The 16418-nt window shown below is 50.4% G+C and overlaps 1 protein-coding gene and 1 long non-coding RNA gene across 13 annotated transcripts in view; one reads left to right on the forward strand and one right to left on the reverse strand.

Annotated features, from left to right (window-relative positions):
* LOC145515479 (uncharacterized) overlaps window positions 1–7747 on the reverse strand; it is a 10803-nt gene extending 3056 nt beyond the window's left edge. Inside the window, exons 1-2 of the long non-coding RNA XR_014060898.1 lie at window positions 6689–7747; window positions 5236–5378 (exon numbers count right to left, since the gene is read on the reverse strand). This is a non-coding gene — a long non-coding RNA (uncharacterized LOC145515479). The remainder of the gene's footprint in view (window positions 1–5235; window positions 5379–6688) is intronic.
* SMG9 (SMG9 nonsense mediated mRNA decay factor) overlaps window positions 7534–16418 on the forward strand; it is a 20303-nt gene continuing 11418 nt past the window's right edge. The window contains exons 1-8 of one of the 12 annotated variants that reach the window (XM_081515945.1): window positions 7759–8102; window positions 9964–10019; window positions 10625–10704; window positions 11038–11193; window positions 13535–13609; window positions 13701–13962; window positions 14059–14156; window positions 15884–15996. In XM_081515945.1, coding sequence (XP_081372071.1) covers window positions 11044–11193; window positions 13535–13609; window positions 13701–13962; window positions 14059–14156; window positions 15884–15996 — 698 coding nt within the window. In that variant the 5' untranslated portion in view covers window positions 7759–8102; window positions 9964–10019; window positions 10625–10704; window positions 11038–11043. Of the gene's footprint in view, window positions 7727–7758; window positions 8103–8656; window positions 8923–9963; window positions 10020–10624; window positions 10705–11037; window positions 11194–13534; window positions 13610–13700; window positions 13963–14058; window positions 14157–15883; window positions 15997–16418 lie in introns of those variants that run through there. The other 11 variants (XM_081515944.1, XM_081515941.1, XM_081515948.1 and 8 more) reach the window with 11 other exon arrangements.

Below are 16418 nucleotides of genomic sequence, written 5' to 3' on the forward strand. Positions count from 1 at the left end.
ATGACACAAAGTTTAAATGCAGCCTCAACAGATTTTTTTACAAATGCATTCCCCTGAGCAAATACCACTCAGCTCAAGCTTGAAGTTTCCATGACCCTAAAAACTCTCTCTTCCTTCCCATCTTGATTTTTTTTTGCCCAATTTTGAACTTTGAAAAGAAACCTGCTGCATACCTTGGTGTGTACCTGCTTCCAGGTATCAGCCAGGGCTGCGTTTTTTCCCTACAGAATGGTGTTAATACACCCACAGGCCTCACCTGGGGGGCTCTTCAGGCTGTAGCCCCATCCCTCCTCCAGCCTCCCTATCCCCTCCCTGTCATGGCAGATAATGATTCTGCACCCAATTCCAGTGTCGTGGTTTGGGTTTTTTTTTCCCCCAAGCAATTCTCAGACACCACAATTCAACTGAGTCCTGACACCATCTACCCTGAGACAGCATCAGATTCCACAGGTTAAGGGTTGGGTCCTACAAGACTGCCTCTCACCCCTACCCCTTCGGATGCCAATTTCAAGTCCAGATTGTCACCTGTGTGTCTGACCAACTGGCTACAGATCCAACAGCCCCTTCCTTGGGTTCAATGAGTAACTCACAGAACTCAGAGACACATTTTATTTACTAGATTATAGGTTTATTATAAAAAGATGTAATTGGGGAACAGCCAGATGGAAGAGAGGCACAGGGCAAGGTACGGGGAAGGGGCAGGGAGTTTCCATGCCCTTTCCGGGCACCGCTCTCCCCAAATCTCCAAGTGTTCACCAACCTGGAAGCTCTCCAAGCCCTGTCCCTTGGGGGTTATTACGGAGGCTTCATTATATAGCCATGACTGATTAAATCATCGAACTTTGGTGACTAATCCAACCTCCAACCCCTCTCCCCTTCCTGTAGATCTGGAAGTTCTAAACCTCTAATCACCCCATTGGGGCCCCTGGCACTCAGCCCCTATCCTCAGGTTACCGAGGTGCTTCCCAAAGCCACCTCATTACAAAAGACACCCTTATTACTCTCTTCACTGGAAGTTCCAGAGGTTTTAGGAGCTCTGTGCCAGACCCCGGGACAAAGACCAAATCAATATTTATTATAAACCCAGTATCACAGCTGCTCCAGTCACAGGGCTCCTCTTCCTTCCCAAGGATTGTCAAAACTGGTCATCTCTCCTGGACTCTCCTGTCCCCTTTTCCCCATCCACGTAGAACAAATATCACCAGTATTTTTCCAGTTCTTAATGAGGGTCCGTGAAGGAAGCCATATCATTTACATCAATACCAGGCTGCAGACTAAAGACTTGTTTTTAGCTTTTCTGCTGTGTGGCACAGCTGCTAACATGTAAACACCAGGAGAGTGCTTTTACAACTTGGAAGTAATGTCTTCCCTTTCTTCTACCAGAATGAACTGGCCCTTCTTCAAGTCCAGCCAAGGGTGTACCCTGGCTGCACCCTTTCTCACTTCCTCAAGGGCCAGAGGCCTAAGTTTCTTCCCTCATCCATTTTCGCTGCTATTGAAATAGAAGGGAAGGGGCAGGGGGCAACCTTTAAAAGAATGACACTGCCATAGGACGTGACAAACTAGAACCAACTAGATCCAAGATGGATGAAGATTCGATTTCCAGTAGACCTGAGTCTCATTATACGCTCATCGTAATACATTAGCTAAATGACACACCCACCAGGTCCATGACAGTTTCAGGGCCAATGATAAAAGGTCAAAAAGTGGGCTGTGGTGCAATTCCTGGCAATCCCTGTCCCTTCCTAGAAACAGTTGGACTAATCCTCCCACTCATTAGCCTATGAAATTACCCAGTCCATAAAAAACTCACAACCCCACATTTCCAGGGCCTGTCGCCTTCTGAGACGGCCCACATTCTGTCTGTAGGGTGTGTTTCTCTCTAGATAAATCCATTTCTTACCTGGCACTTTGTCTTTCACTGAATTCTTCCTGCAAGGGGACATCAAGAACCCGAGCTTCAGTAAGTGCTGAGGCCAGGTGTGTGATCTCAATTAAAAGACCATGGGTTCGAGTCCCAGTCTGGGTTTGGCCACGTGTGAGTCCTGGCCCATGGGTTCAAGCTCCAATTTGAGTGGCATGGTTTCCCTCCCAGCAGCACACAAACATGCTGTCTTTCCTCCTATCTTAAAACCGGCCCCCCGGAACTTTAAGCACTTTACATCCTCCACTATCCTGAAAGCCCACCATGTATTCACCAAACTGCAAAACAGCTGGAATTCAACTTGAGTCTTTATTTTCCATATTGTAAAACAACCTGTATGTAGAAATCCTTTCAAAGTTCTTACAGAACAAGCTCCTGATAATTCAACAGCAGCTCACAGACCACAGAGCTAAAGAAGGCAGACAACACAGAAGACCCGCTGTCAGATTTCTATCAAGTTTCATTTCTATCGAGTTCAAGAGCAGCCACAACTCATCTGGAATGACTGGAATCAGATCAGAGGCTGCTTCTGGAGTGGGGGAGCTGACAGGGAAACAGCCCAATAGAAATCTCTGGGGTTTCAGAAACGTTCTCTATCTCGACCTGGTTAGTGGTTACATGGGTATATATATATATATATATATATATTTGTAAAGACTCACTGACCCTTTTCTGCACTTGGCCACATTTAAGTTACAGTGAGACAAAAAAAGATAAAGAAAAATAAGTACTTACAAAGTTTTTCTTATAGATTCTCTATTATGGTATTGAGAAGTTTCCACAACAGAGTGAGACTAAAACAGGAGGGAAGGGAACAGGACCCAACCTTTGAAAGAATAATGCAGATCTTGATGATACGACTAAAACTAGGCCTACTAGGCCCAAGATGACAGAAGATACAACTTCCCTAGACCCTAAGCCTCATTATACGCTCATTGTAATATATCAGCATATGCTAAGTGATACACCACACAGGCCATGACAGTTCTGAAGCTGACCACAGAAGGCCAAAAAGTGGGTGGTGGCCCAATTCCTGGAAATTCTCGCTGTTACCCCAAAATAGTTGGAATAATACTCCCACTTGTTAGCTTATGCAATTATCCAGCCCATAAAAACCACCCCCACACCCACTGGCCACTCTTGCTTTCTGAGATGGTCTCCTTTCTGCCTACAGAATGTGTCTCTCTCTAAATAAACTTACTTTCACCTTATACCATGGCTCACTCTCGAATTCTTTTGTGTGTGAAGCCAAGGACCCTCACTTGGTGGCCCCTCCCAGGGACTCATCTGAGACCTGTGACATGGCCATCCTCTTCCAGACAATTCTCCTGCAACAAGACTGGGGGATAAGACAGCCATGTTTTCTTCATGGTGGACCCACATCTACCTCCAGCTACTGCTCTGTTATCTATGCTCCCCAGTTGATCACCATCTTTTAGGATGGTGATCTTCTTTCCCTTAGCCCTAGGTTATTGCCTCTCCTGGTGTTCCCACTCCTTCTCTAGGACAGTGGTCCTTTCTCTGATTCCTAAATGTGGGAGGCCCAGGGCCCAGTCTCTGCTCAATCTACTCCCTCAGTCCGGATGGTTTCAACAAATCCCCAGACTTTAAACGGCATCTACATATTAACAGCTCCAAAATTTAGCATACTTGTGTAGTTATTGATAAAATGTCAGGACATCTCAGAGTCTGCTTAAAAGTTTAAAAAACAAAACAGAAACTCCAGGAGAAAGTGTACTCATAAAATTAGAAAGAAGAAAATAGAAGAAATAAAGGTAAGTAAAATGGGATGACTGGCCATACTGAGTGATGGGTGTAGAGGAGTTCTTCATATCAGAAAAACTTGTGTGTGTGTCTTTAAAACTCCACAATGAAAACTCAGTAAAAAATTCTGTATCTACAAACACTGGCTTCTCTCTACCGTGACCGCTTACTTGGATTAACACGCACCTCAGAGGTGAGCAGCTCAGAGCTTTTCAATTTCCCATCAAGTTTGCTTGTTCCCATCTTCAAAAAGCATCACTCTTCACCCAGTGGGTCAGGCCTAAACCTCTAGGATGACTTTTAAGTCATCCCTGATTCATGCTTCCTCTCACCCAACCCTCTTCCTGAGTCATCATCCTCTCTCGCTCAGGGAAGGGACAGTGGCTTCCCCCTCTCCTGCTTCCACTGCTGCCCAGCTGTAGCCCACTCTCCTCACAGCAACCAGCACTGCTTTAACTTTTTTGCATGTACGTAACAGTCTCATAGTTCAGAAATGTAAAAGTCTTAGGAAAACATACATCGCAACACACTGGTCCTGGCTTACAGCCCTCCAAAAGCTTCCTGTTTCACTTAGAAGTAAATTCAAAAGCCTTTACCATGGCCTACAAGGCCTCATGTAACTTGGCCCTCTCTACAGCTGTATCCCTAAATAATCCTATCCCTATTCCACTGTGCTTCAGGCCCCCTGGTCAACTTGATAATCCTTGAACACCCAGGTCTGTTCTCACTCTGGGATCTTTAACATGTTTTTCAGCATCTTCCTATGGTTCATCCCCTTACCATCTTGCAGGCCTCTGCTCAAATGACACCTTCTCAGCGGAGCCTTCCCTGACCACCTGTCACTCTCTGTGACCTCTGTCACTCTCAATTCCCTTATCCTGATTTTTGCTTTCGCGCATCTTTTACCTGACATCATCCACCCCACCAGAAGATCTGTTCCAGGAGGGCAGGTGCTCTGTCCTATCACTAAAGCAGTGGTCCCCAACCTTTTTGGCACCAGAGACCAGTTTCGTGGAAGACAATTTTTCCACAGATGGGGTGGGGTGGTCTGGGAATGATTCAAGCGTGTTACATTTATTGCTCACTTGATTTCTATTATTATTACATGAGCTCCAACTCAGATCATCAGGTATTAGATTCCAGAGGTTGGGGACCCCTGCACTACAGAATCTCCACCCTACACCATGTCTGGCAGATGACTAGATATAATTCATTCAATAGATATAAACAAATGAATGAAACCAACAGAGAAGTGCCTTGAGAAATGAACAGATCATTTGGCAAAGGGCTTTTAAAATTCCCAGTGCATGCACTCTTTGACCCAGCAATTCTACTTCAAATGAGGTACTCTATTGATAATACTATCACCTACATGCAATCTGATGTACAACAATATTCACTGTGATGAATGTTTGTTAACAGCAAAAGTTCAGAAAGAACCTGGGTGTTTGTCAATAGGGAAATGGTTAAATCCTGCACATCCACACAACTGCATACCATCCTGCTAATACCAAAGGCAGCTCTCTGGGTGCTCGATTATGACTTACCGCTAGGCAGGCTGCTCATTGCCTATGAAAAAAATGTGGGCTCATTCTAGAATGAGACAGGCTGGGGTTTGAATTCAGGCCTTGATACCTCCTGGCTATGGGGGCTTCAGTAAGGCCCTTCTTCTCAGACTCATATTCTGCATCTGTTAAACGAAGGGAGGTGGTTACAGTGATGAATATAAACCAGAAAGGGGTATACAGTGGGCCCATGGTCCAATGCCAAGCCTCTCCTTTTCCCTTAACTCAAATTTCCACCTCTAAGGGTTTCCCAGAGGTTAAACTGGCATGGAGGCTCCTCTGGGGTTGAGAAATTCAGGTAATGAAAACAGATGCAACCTGACAGATGAGGATGCTAAAAAGGGATACTGACAGACATAACACAAAGGTGTCCTGTCATGTGTATCTCTGCCAAACACCCACAATCTTCTGGAGAATCCATCAACAACAGAACTCTCAACTCAGTCTGTGTGATGGTTGTTTTCACCTAGACTGTAACAGCCTGGAGAAATACTTCCACCTGCCACCTGTGCTGAGAAAATGGCAGCTGGGATGAGGCCTGGAGCGGAGGGGAGCAGTTCAGACTCAGTCACTATCACTGTCATTGTAAACCACAAAATAACAACATAGTGCCTCTCCGCATGAGTGCTCAGTCCCTCAGTTGTGTCCCACTCTTTGGGACCCCAAGCACTGTAGCCTGCCAGGCTCTTCTGTCCATAGGATTTTCCCCAAGTAAGCTTACTAGAATGTGTTGCCATTTCCTACTCCATGGGATCTTCCCAACCCAAGGATCAAATCTGTGTCTCCTGCATTGGTAGGTGGATTCTTATTCACTGTGCCACCAGGAAAGTCCATCTCCATTGTACCTTTTAGTTATTTGGCTGTACTGGGTCTTAGTTGTGGCACTCTGGATCTTTGCTCTTTATTGGGGCATTTGGAAACTTTAGTTGGGGCACATGAACTCTTAGTTGAGGCATGCGGGATCTAGTCCCCTGACCAGGGATGGAATCCAAGCCCTTTGCATTGGGAGTGCAGCGAATTAGCCACTGGACCACCAGGGAAGTGGTGACCCGTCACTCCCTTTTTCTTTCTTTGGCCTTGCAAAACGGGATGCAGGACCTTTGTTTCCCAAGCAGGGGTCCATCCCGTGCCCCCTGCACTGGAAGCATGGAGTCTTAACCACTGGACCGCCAGGGAAGTCCTCCACTGTACAAACGGACGAAAAGGCAGAGAGTGTTCAAGAACTTGGCCAGGCTCAAGTTCTCAGCTCCAATGCTTTGGTGTAACAGTAGCTCCAGAACGACACTGGGAATGCGCTAGGAATGGAATATGGGAACCAGGGTGGAGAAAGACTTTTCTCGTGTACCCCATGGGCTGCTCGAATTTTGTCAAAAAGTACATGTATTCCCTGTCCAAACAGAATTTTTACATGAAAAAGGGTAAATCCCCCACTCACCTACGTAGCTATAGATACATATACACTTCTCTCTTCTCTTGAAGCATCTATCGTTCCCATGAGTAACCATCTGCTCCAGCTAAGTCGCGGAGCCCTTTGGACTGACTGCGCCCGCGCCCTCTGTAGACAGCGCTCTGCCTGGCATTCCTTTTTGGCGCGCACTGGGCTCCGCACGCAGGCGTTTGAATTTTCGACCTTTAGCACTATTCCTCCTCCACCGCGGCTCGCGAAGGGTTTAATACGTGGTCTTCTTCCCACCAGTCCGCGTCTCGTATCCCTCAGGGTCTGACCTGCCCATGTCTGCTGTCTCATCTCTCACCCCAGTGGAACTCCAGGAGTCCAAGCCAGTCTGGCTGGACCTCTCCCCAGGTTCCCTCGCCTGGAGTGCCCTTTCCTAAGTGATTTGATTCCCCAACTGTCTCTTTCCACAGGCCGGGATCCCTTCCAGCGTATGCGCCAGGTCTGATTCATTCCTATGTTCTCAACATTCAGTCAGCCCAGGACACTTAAATTCTCCCTTGCTGTCTCACCCCACAGCGTCTCGCCGACACCGTTGAGGAAAGGCTCGAACCTAAAGTCTCCGGAGCCACCCCAACCAGCCCCGCCCCAACGTCTCTGCAAGCCTACGCATGCTCCCTGCGACGCGCACGCGCACTAAAGCAGAATCCGCGAGCCTGCTGAGGCCAACCACCTCCATCGACGCATGCTCAGTCTGGCGCTCACGCTAGATTCTCGCGCGCCCATCCCGCGGCGCTTGCGTGGGGCCGGCACCCCGCGAGACCTGATTTCAGTTTGGCCTCGCGATATTTCATCCAGCTGTTCCTCCCTCGGGCTGACCTTCCTTCGGTGCTGCTTCCGGGATGCCCCGACCTGTCCTGGGTTGACCGGTACCGATTCTCTTACTTCTCTCCTGCGACGCTCCTGGGCCCCCAGACTCCATTTACAGGCCGGTGGCTTCTGTTGGGCCCTGCTCACCCCCACCCTACTCCATCTCGGAGAGCCCGCTGCGCCCCAGGAACCAATCAGCAGCCGCCTTAGGTAAGAGGTCCGCGTGTCCGCTCGAGGCGGGCGCCCCTACGGGGGCGGGGCGCGGGGCGTGTTTCGGGGCCCGCCCCTTCCTCGACCGCTAACTGGTTGCTCCGACGCCCGGCGGCTGTGTGTAACTGAGTACCGAGCTAAAGCGACCCATTAAAATGCCTGGTTGGCGGGAGTTCGGTGGGGAGGAGACAGATGATATGTATATAGCAATTTCAGTTCTGGAGGACCATTAATAGTGAGGGCCTGTAAACTAGCGGCAAAGTACTGCGAAATCCCTCTATTAACGTGCAAAGAGAAACTGAAGTCCTGGGGACACTCCTAGAGGGCCTACAAACAGATCCTTGACTTTTGTCTTCCAAATGACTCCAGATACTGTGTAAATAGAAATTTAAATTCTGGGGTTCCTCCGTGGGAGGCTTCTAAACAGATTCATAATTATGAGGACGACCCCTGAGTAAAACATAGACTCAAGTTCCAGGGGAGACCCCATATAAGAGACTGTACACATATATGTAATTGTTAGAGAGTCTTTTAGAAAAAGTGTGAATAGACTCAAGTACTGGGGTGGAGGTGCTTCGTTATGCCATAAATACGGGGTTAGGAATTGGGAGACTCCTCAGACAACTTGCAGATAGACACTTCGATTCTGGGAGATCCCCCAAAAGGGGCGTGTTAAGAGATGCCTAAGTACTGAGGAAGCTCCCCAAAGAGCCTTAATTTAATTAGGCTCTTAATTTCTGGGAGGTCGCCTTAAGAGCCTGTAAATAAACACAACTAGACTGGCTTTCAGAGGAGGCAATGGCACCCCACTCTAGTACTCTTGCCTGGAAAATCCCATGGACGGAGGAGCCTGGTAGGCTACAGTCCATGGGGTCGCTAAGAGTCAGACACGACTAAGCAACTTCACTTTCACTTTTCCCTTTCATGCACTGGAGAAGGAAATGGCAGCCCACTCCAGTATTCTTGCCTGGAGAATCCTAGGGACGGCAGAGCCTGGTGAGCTGCCGTCCGTGGGGTCGCACAGAGTCGGACAAGACTGAAGCGACTTAGCAGCAGACTGGCTTTATACTTTTTGGGGGGGTAGAATCCCCAGAGGATCCTAGAGACAATGTTGTGAGTCCCCAAAATGCTTGTAGGTGAACTCTTGAATTCTGGGGAACTCCCCATCAGGGCTGTAGAATCGACTCAAATACTGTGTAAGTTCCCAGAATAACATGCATGGGAAGAGGGTCCATGTGGGTGTCTGTCTGTAAACGGACAACTTGCTGCTCAGGCAGAATCCCCACTGAGACAAGAAAACAGACCCTTAAGTGCTGGGAAGGTCTCCAGGATGAAGTGTAAACAGACCCTTAATTGCACAAGAGGGAGGAGTCCCAATTTCTGAGGGGACTCTCCATGACTGTAAACAGTCATTTAAGTGCTGAATCAGTTTCCATAAGCATCTTTAAACTGGCCTTGCCCTCCTTTGTCTTAGAAGGCAGTCTTCCACCTAGATTGTGGCTGGGGAAGAGGTCATGTAAAGCAGTGGGAGAGGAGCTAGACGAAATTACTAGCTAGCAAAATTACTCCTGCATCCAGTAAACAGTTATTTCCGTTCTAGCGAAACTGTCTCACACAGGGACCTCTTAATGTCACTGTGTAATGGGGTAGGAGGTGGAGCGATTCATAGAATGATTTGAAGGCACCTAAGAGCTAAGCAAAGGTCAGCATACTTTTTCTGTAAAGGTCCAGAGAGTGGTTATTTTAGACTCGGCAGTCTGTCTCGACTGCTCTGCCATTGTATCAAGAAGCCAGCCGTAGACTGTTTATAAATTGACGGATGTGGCCGTATTTCAATAAAACTATTCTCCCAAACAGAAGGCAGACCAGCTGTGGCCCTGTGAGCTATAGCAGTTGGCCTCATAGTCTTGCCAAGAGACATACTCAGAGATTTCTCTGGAATGAGGTGTAAACAGCTGGATAAACTCCCTAGGGACCGATAAAAGAAAGAAAGTGAAGTTGCTCAGTCGAGTCTGACTCTTTGCGACCCCATGGACTGTAGCCTACCAGGCTCCTCCGTCCGTGGGATTTTCCAGGCAAGAGTACTGGAGTGGGTTGCCATCTCCTTCTCCAGGGGTTCTTCCCAACCCAGGGGTCGAACCCAGGTCTCCTGCATTGCAGGCAGACGCTTTACCATCTGAGCCACCAGGGGTAGAGTGTGGGTCATGGAGGTAACCATATATTTTATAATGTCTTAGATTATACCCTCGTGAGAGCTGGAGTTTGAGGGATGGCAGACCATCAGAAATGGGAGGTAAACACACTGAAAGCAGAGGGACACCAGATGAAAACGGGTCCTTGAATATTGGAGCCCCCCCCACCCCCAAACATGTGCCACTGTTGGCTTATCAGAAGAGTAGTTGTCAAAGTGGGAGTCATGTTACAAATATGTTTGGACAGGATTTGCTACACTTTGGGAAAGAGTGTGTCCCATTTTGGGGGCTTCCCTGGTGCCTCAGTGGTAAAGAATCTGCCTGCAGTGCAGGAGATGAGGGTTCAATCCCTGGGTCAGGAAGATCCCCTAGAGAAGGAAATGGCAATCCACTCCAGTATTCTTGCCTGGGAAATCCCAAGGACGGAGGAACCTGGTGGGCTACAGTCTATGGAGTCACAAAAGAGTCCAACACGACTGAGCGACTAAACAACGATATCCCATTTTTATGTGACCCTCCTGCTTTGTGTTATTATTTATGCTGAGCAAAGTGATTAGTAGTTGGGAATAGTTTTGGCTACAAGAGAAGGGGATATTATTTGTCTCTGCATCCAGAGATAGCCAATTTAAGGTTAATATTCAATTTAAGGTTAATAGGGAATCTCTGAACCTCGTGTTTTGTTCTGTCATGCCTTCTTTCCATTCAGTTGCCTCACAGGCCAAAATAGCTGCTTGAACTCCAGCCTCCACACCCACATTCCTTTCAGCTAGGAGAAGGGGACAAAAGGTATGTGCCAGCATCTGTGAAGAAAAGTTTCCCAACACTGCCAAAACACACTTCTAGTGTCATGCCGTTGACCAGAAGGAACTTGGTCACATGGCCACACCTAACTGTAGACCAGCCTGAGAAGTGTATCCTGGATAACCGTGTACCCAGCTCAGAACTGTGGGTTTTATTTCTTTGAAAGAAGTGAAGAATGGATATTGGGAGCCCACTGGCAGTCCCTGCCGCAGCCACAGAGCTCTCTTGAAAGGATGTGCTTTCTTATAGACCAAGGTAAGCCAGATAGAGTGAAGAGAGACTCTCTTCACCCTGGAATCAACCTCATTCTCCCCGCAGGTGACCATGTCTGAGTCTGGGCACAGTCAACCGGGGCTCTATGGGATAGAGAGGCGGCGGCGCTGGAAGGAGCCAGGCCCTGGCGGCCCCCAGAATCTCTCCGGGCCCGGCGGTCGGGAGAGGGACTACATTGCACCCTGGGAAAGAGAGAGAAGGGTGAGTGTCTGGGTCCAAGGGCGGCATTCATGCATCCACTCATTCCACAAAGGTTTACTGAGCGCCTGCCGTGTGCCAGGGATGTATCTGTGGACAAGACGGATGGTCCTCAGAGAACAGTAAAGGGGCTGTCTTAGATGAAGTGGTCAGAGGAGGCTTCTTTGAAGAGCCGACTCGTGAACAGAGACCTGGGGTGAGAGGACAAGCCCTGACAGAGTCTGAGTGAAGAGCCTTCAAAACAGGAAAACAGCCAACGCGAAGGCCCTGAGGCCTTTATCTGGTGTGTTCAAAGAGGAGCCTGGGGGGCACCAGTGGCTGCAGTGGATGAAAAAGGGAAAGCGATAGAAGATGAGGTCAGAGGACACTGGGGCCAGGCCATGTGGGACCCGCTCGGCCTTGGGAAGCACTTTGGATCTCACTAAGTGGGACTGGCATTGGAGTTGGAGCTGAGAGGTGCCAGAGCTCCTGTCTTCCCGAGTTGTGTAATCATAGCGGCTGAGCAGTGTGCTGGCACTGTGCAAAGTGCTTTCCGTCCTTTGGTTCTTCCTGAACTCCTGCAGCTGCGCTGTGAAGTGGAGCATACGTTCGACCTGATTTTCACTAAGGAGGAAATGAGTCTTAGAGGGGAAGGGATACCCCCAAAGTCACAGGTCAGTAACGTTTGGGGCCAGGACTTGAACCCAAATCCAAGCGAGCCTAGGGCATAGCACCCTTGTGCCCACTCTAGAGACTGTCCTGTCCTGGGAATCGGGACTTGGGAGCTTCGGCCTGGGCCCCATCCCACCCCACTCCTCTCACTGCCCCAGGTTCTTTCTCCAGCGCCCTGCCCACCTCTGAGGGCTGTTTGTGAGGAGGTGGAAGAAGGTAACAGTTGGGGCAGTTTCTGAGCCATAAAATCGTAGACATGAAGGAAATTTCTTCACAGTGAGCTTGGCTCTTGCTCCTTCCCTTGGTCTCAGCGTAAGTGGTAACAACAGTCTCCCCTCCCACACATATCCTTCTGGGGAGCATTACCATCTTCCTACACTTTCAGCTTCAGTCCCTGAACAGGCAACTCCCAGATCTCTGTCTGTGACTCTGACTTCGCGGCTGAGCCCCAGCAGCCTGCTAACTGGCCAGTGGACTCCTTACAGCCTCCACATCTCCCGCTGACCCCAGTGTCTTCCTGCCATTTCTCTTCTCTCAGGATCACTGACAGCCCATCAGGCCTCATCCTGGACACTTCCCACCCCCACCCTCCCTGCACCAGTTGCTGTACACGGTGCCTCCTGACTATATCTCCAATCCATCATCATCTCTCCACCCTCGCCTCTTCTTTTTCTTTATTTTAAGATTCATTTATTTGTTCGTTTATTTAATTACTCGGCTGCATCAGGTCTTAGTTGCAACATACGGGATCTTTCCTTGTGGCATGCAGTCTCTAAAGCCCAAGGGCTTCATAGTTGTAGCATTTGGGCTTAGTTGCCAACCAGGGATCAAACCGGCGTCCCCTGCATTGGAAGGCAGATTCTTAACCACTGGTCCCCCAGGGAAGTCTCCCTCACCTGTTCTTTCCAAAGCACTTTCATATCCTTTGGTTTGTCTGTCGTAGGCCAGTGAGTGAGCAGGATTTAAATGTGTCCTCAATATGTGAGTGAAGAAACAGACCCAGTGAGGGGTCACAACCCTCCCAGGGTTACTCAGGGCACCCGAGAAGGAACAGGACTCTAACCCAGGTCTCTCCCCTTTCTTAGATTAGGGGTGAGTCAGAAGAGGCCCGAAGAGGGCAAGGCATGGGAATCAGCTCGCAGGTCTGGGGAGGAGAAGGGGACCGCAGGGCTGTGAGATAGCAACTCTAGGTAGCTTGCTCCTGCCGCGTGCCTGATGCCACGTGGATGGTTGGGGAGTCCTGTCTACTTTAAGCATCTTAACAATCCTGTGAGGAAGGAATTCCTGTCCCCATTCGCCAGATGAGCACACAGGCCTAAGTGAGGGTGGTTCCTGGTCCAAGTCCACACAACCAGCAAAAGCCAGGGCCAAGCTGAACACAGTTCCCTGTCCCGAGCCCCAGCTCCTCCCACCTAGGCTTGTCCAGCAGAGCAGCTGGCAGCGTGGTTCTGGAGCTGGATCCAGAATTGGGATCTAGCTCCACCACTTAATGGCTGTGTGACCTTGGGCAAGCCGGTTAACCTCTCTGGATCTCAGTTACTTCATTCGAAACGTGGGGATCAAGGTACCTCTCTGACAGCGCTCTCTTGGTAAAATAGGAGGGGTTCATGTCTGAAGGCATTTAGAGTGGCACTTGGCACTTCACGGAATGTCCAGGGTGTCGTTCCTGAGTAACTGCCCTCCCTCACCACAGGATGGCAGCGAAGAGAGCAGCACGGCGGTCATGCAGAAAACCCCCATCATCCTCTCAAAGCCTCCGGCAGAGCGGGTGAGCAGGGCAGACTTTCTTTGGAAGGGGAGGGTGGGAGCAGTTCGGGCAAGGATCTCTCCCGCTGACCAGCACCTTCTCACTCCTGCAGTCAAAGCAGCCCCCGCCTCCAGCAGCCCCTGCCGCCCCGCCTGCCCCGGCCCCTCTGGAGAAGCCCATTGTGCTCATGAAGCCCCGGGAGGAGGGGAAAGGGCCGGCGGCCACGAGTGCCTCAACCCCCGAGGGCACTGCCCCGCCACCCCCGGCGGCCCCCGTGCCACCCAAGGGGGAGAAGGAGGGGCAGAGACCCACACAGCCCGTGTACCAGATCCAGAACCGGGGCATGGGCACTGCCGCCCCAGCAGCCATGGACCGTGAGTTGGGGGCTGGGTGGGGTCCGGTAGGGAGCTGACACTCCCTCGCACAGAACCTCACCACCTCCTCTGTCTCCTGCTTTCTCTCACCTGCAGCTGTTGTGGGCCAGGCCAAACTGCTGCCCCCAGAGCGCATGAAGCACAGCATCAAGTTGGTGGATGACCAGATGAATTGGTGCGACAGTGCCATTGAGGTACTGGGGGGCTGGGTGATTCCCTGCTCGAGCTTCTCTGGGTTCCACCCTCCCCTCCTTTCCCTGGTGCCCTCCACTTTCACCCTCTTGGCAGGCAACACCAGCCTGGACGGCTTTTGGGCAGTGGCAGCAGTGAGAGGGATTCCCCGGTGGCTCATCTGGTAAAGAACTTGCCAGCCAACGCAGGAGACACAGAAGACTCGGGTTCCATCCCTGGGTCAGGAAGATTCCCTGGAGAAGGAAATGGCAACCCACTCCAGTATTCTTGCCTGGAAAATTCCAGGGAAAGAGGAGTCTGGCGGGCTACACTCCATGGGGTCATAAAGAGTCAGAAACGACTGAGCACGTCCATGCAGCAGGGAGAGGGGAGGAATGAGAGCGTTTTCACCTAGCTGGGCGGAATCTCAATGGCTCAGCTGTGCTGGTTGTTCATTTACTGAAACACTTTGATACTGGTTGGCCAAGAGGGCTCTGCTAGCACCAGAGTCCCTGGGATCTCCTCCCCACCCCCACAGCAGGGCAGCCTCCACGGCCTGCGCCAGTCCTTCTGATTGGTTGAACCCCGCACTGGACCAGTGCAAACTGGGTTGAGTGTCAGCCCTCCGAGGTTCCCCCCTCCATCCCAGGAGCCCCCACTCTAGTTCACACCTCACACTCCTGGTCGTCATACCTGCTTCCAGTGTCCCAGTCTTCATTTCCCTTCTGATGTGTTTCCCCCCAGACCTGACTTATCACTTCTCTGCTCAGATTCTCCCAGGTGAGCCCCCTCTCCTTCCCAGCTTGGCCTGAGTAGGACAACATGCCGGGCCATCTGTTTCCTGGTCCCCACTGCCTTTCTGGGTCCACTCTCATGTTGATATCAACTGGGGCATGGAAAAAAAAAGATCACTGTCCAGGCCCTGCTATTGAGCACTTACCCGCAAATCCCCAAATATGGCTCATATAACTGAGGAACTAAATTTGTAGTTTTGTTTAATTTTAATTAAACTTAAGTGTGGTCAGCGTCTACCATATTGAATAGCGCTAGCCCTTGATACTCCACTTTGATGGGTCCAGGGTTCGGCCCAGGATTAGATTTTTTTTTTAGAGCTCTCTAGGTGATTCTGAGGTGCAATAGCCACATGGAGGACATGACTGTTTTCCTTGAGGAATGTCTCTCACACCCCCTGGTGGTGAAAGTCAGCGGTGCTGGCAGCCCAGAGGCGAAGGTCTCCGGACTCCACAGGACTCTTAAATCCCACAGACAAGAGCCAGGACCAGCCCGGCTTCCCTTCCTGCTTGCTGCTCCCTTTCTCACGCTTTCCCAGTTTTCCAAACTTTCCTGAAGCCCAGGGCCTCCCAGGGGTCACTCCAATGGCCTGCAGTTACCAGTTCTGTCTTCCACCTGTCCTTTTGTTTCTGAGCCTTTCCCTTTCCATCCCCAAAGTCAGGTGCCCCTTTTGCACTGTGTTCCAGCCACACGGACTTCCTGTTAGCTTCTCGACCAGACAGGCTCTTTTCTACTTTGGAGCTCTCACAAATGCTGTTGTTTGTAGCAGGAACATTCCATGTGTCTCTCCACTACCACCGCACACACACAGTTTCTGTGCCCAGATGAGGGGATTTGGGGCCATAAACACTTTTCTTTTATATCTGACAAGGCAGGGGGGGAGCCATGGAAGTCTGTAGGGCCCCCATCTCCCACGTTAGCAATGGACAGAGGGTTGCATTCCGGCATCTTCCCACAGTACCTGTTGGATCAGACTGATGTCCTGGTGGTTGGTGTCCTGGGCCTCCAGGGGACGGGCAAGTCCATGGTCATGTCGTTGTTGTCAGCCAACACTCCGGAGGAGGACCAGAGGTGAGGGGGACATTGGGTAGGGGTGTGGAAGGCTGTGGGGGAGGAGGACACCCACCTTTATCAGCTGGGGTGTTGCATCACCAGAGGACTTTGGGAAGTTACTTCCCCTCCCTTAACCTCAGTGTCTCTGTCAGAGGAGGATGATGACAGGCTGGACCACACTCCCGTGCAGCTCCAAGGAAACCAGTCCCATTCCTCCCTCCCTCCCTTCCTGCCTTCCTCCGGGAAATGGTGCAGGGCCAGCCAGGAACTGGGATGGCCCATTCATTAAGTCTGGATTTAGGTCCACCTTGGTCTGAGCCTTGTGCCAGCTGGTTGACCTCAGGGAAGCCCCTTCACGTGTTGGTATCTCACTTCATCATCTGTCAAGTGAGTTGTGGGAGGGTGAGACAGGATTGGGAAGGCAAACTTTAACATGAACC

This window comes from Giraffa tippelskirchi, chromosome 7 (assembly GCF_054371585.1).
Source record: "Giraffa tippelskirchi isolate mGirTip1 chromosome 7, T2T-mGirTip1v1.2.pri, whole genome shotgun sequence".
NCBI lineage: Eukaryota > Metazoa > Chordata > Mammalia > Artiodactyla > Giraffidae > Giraffa > Giraffa tippelskirchi.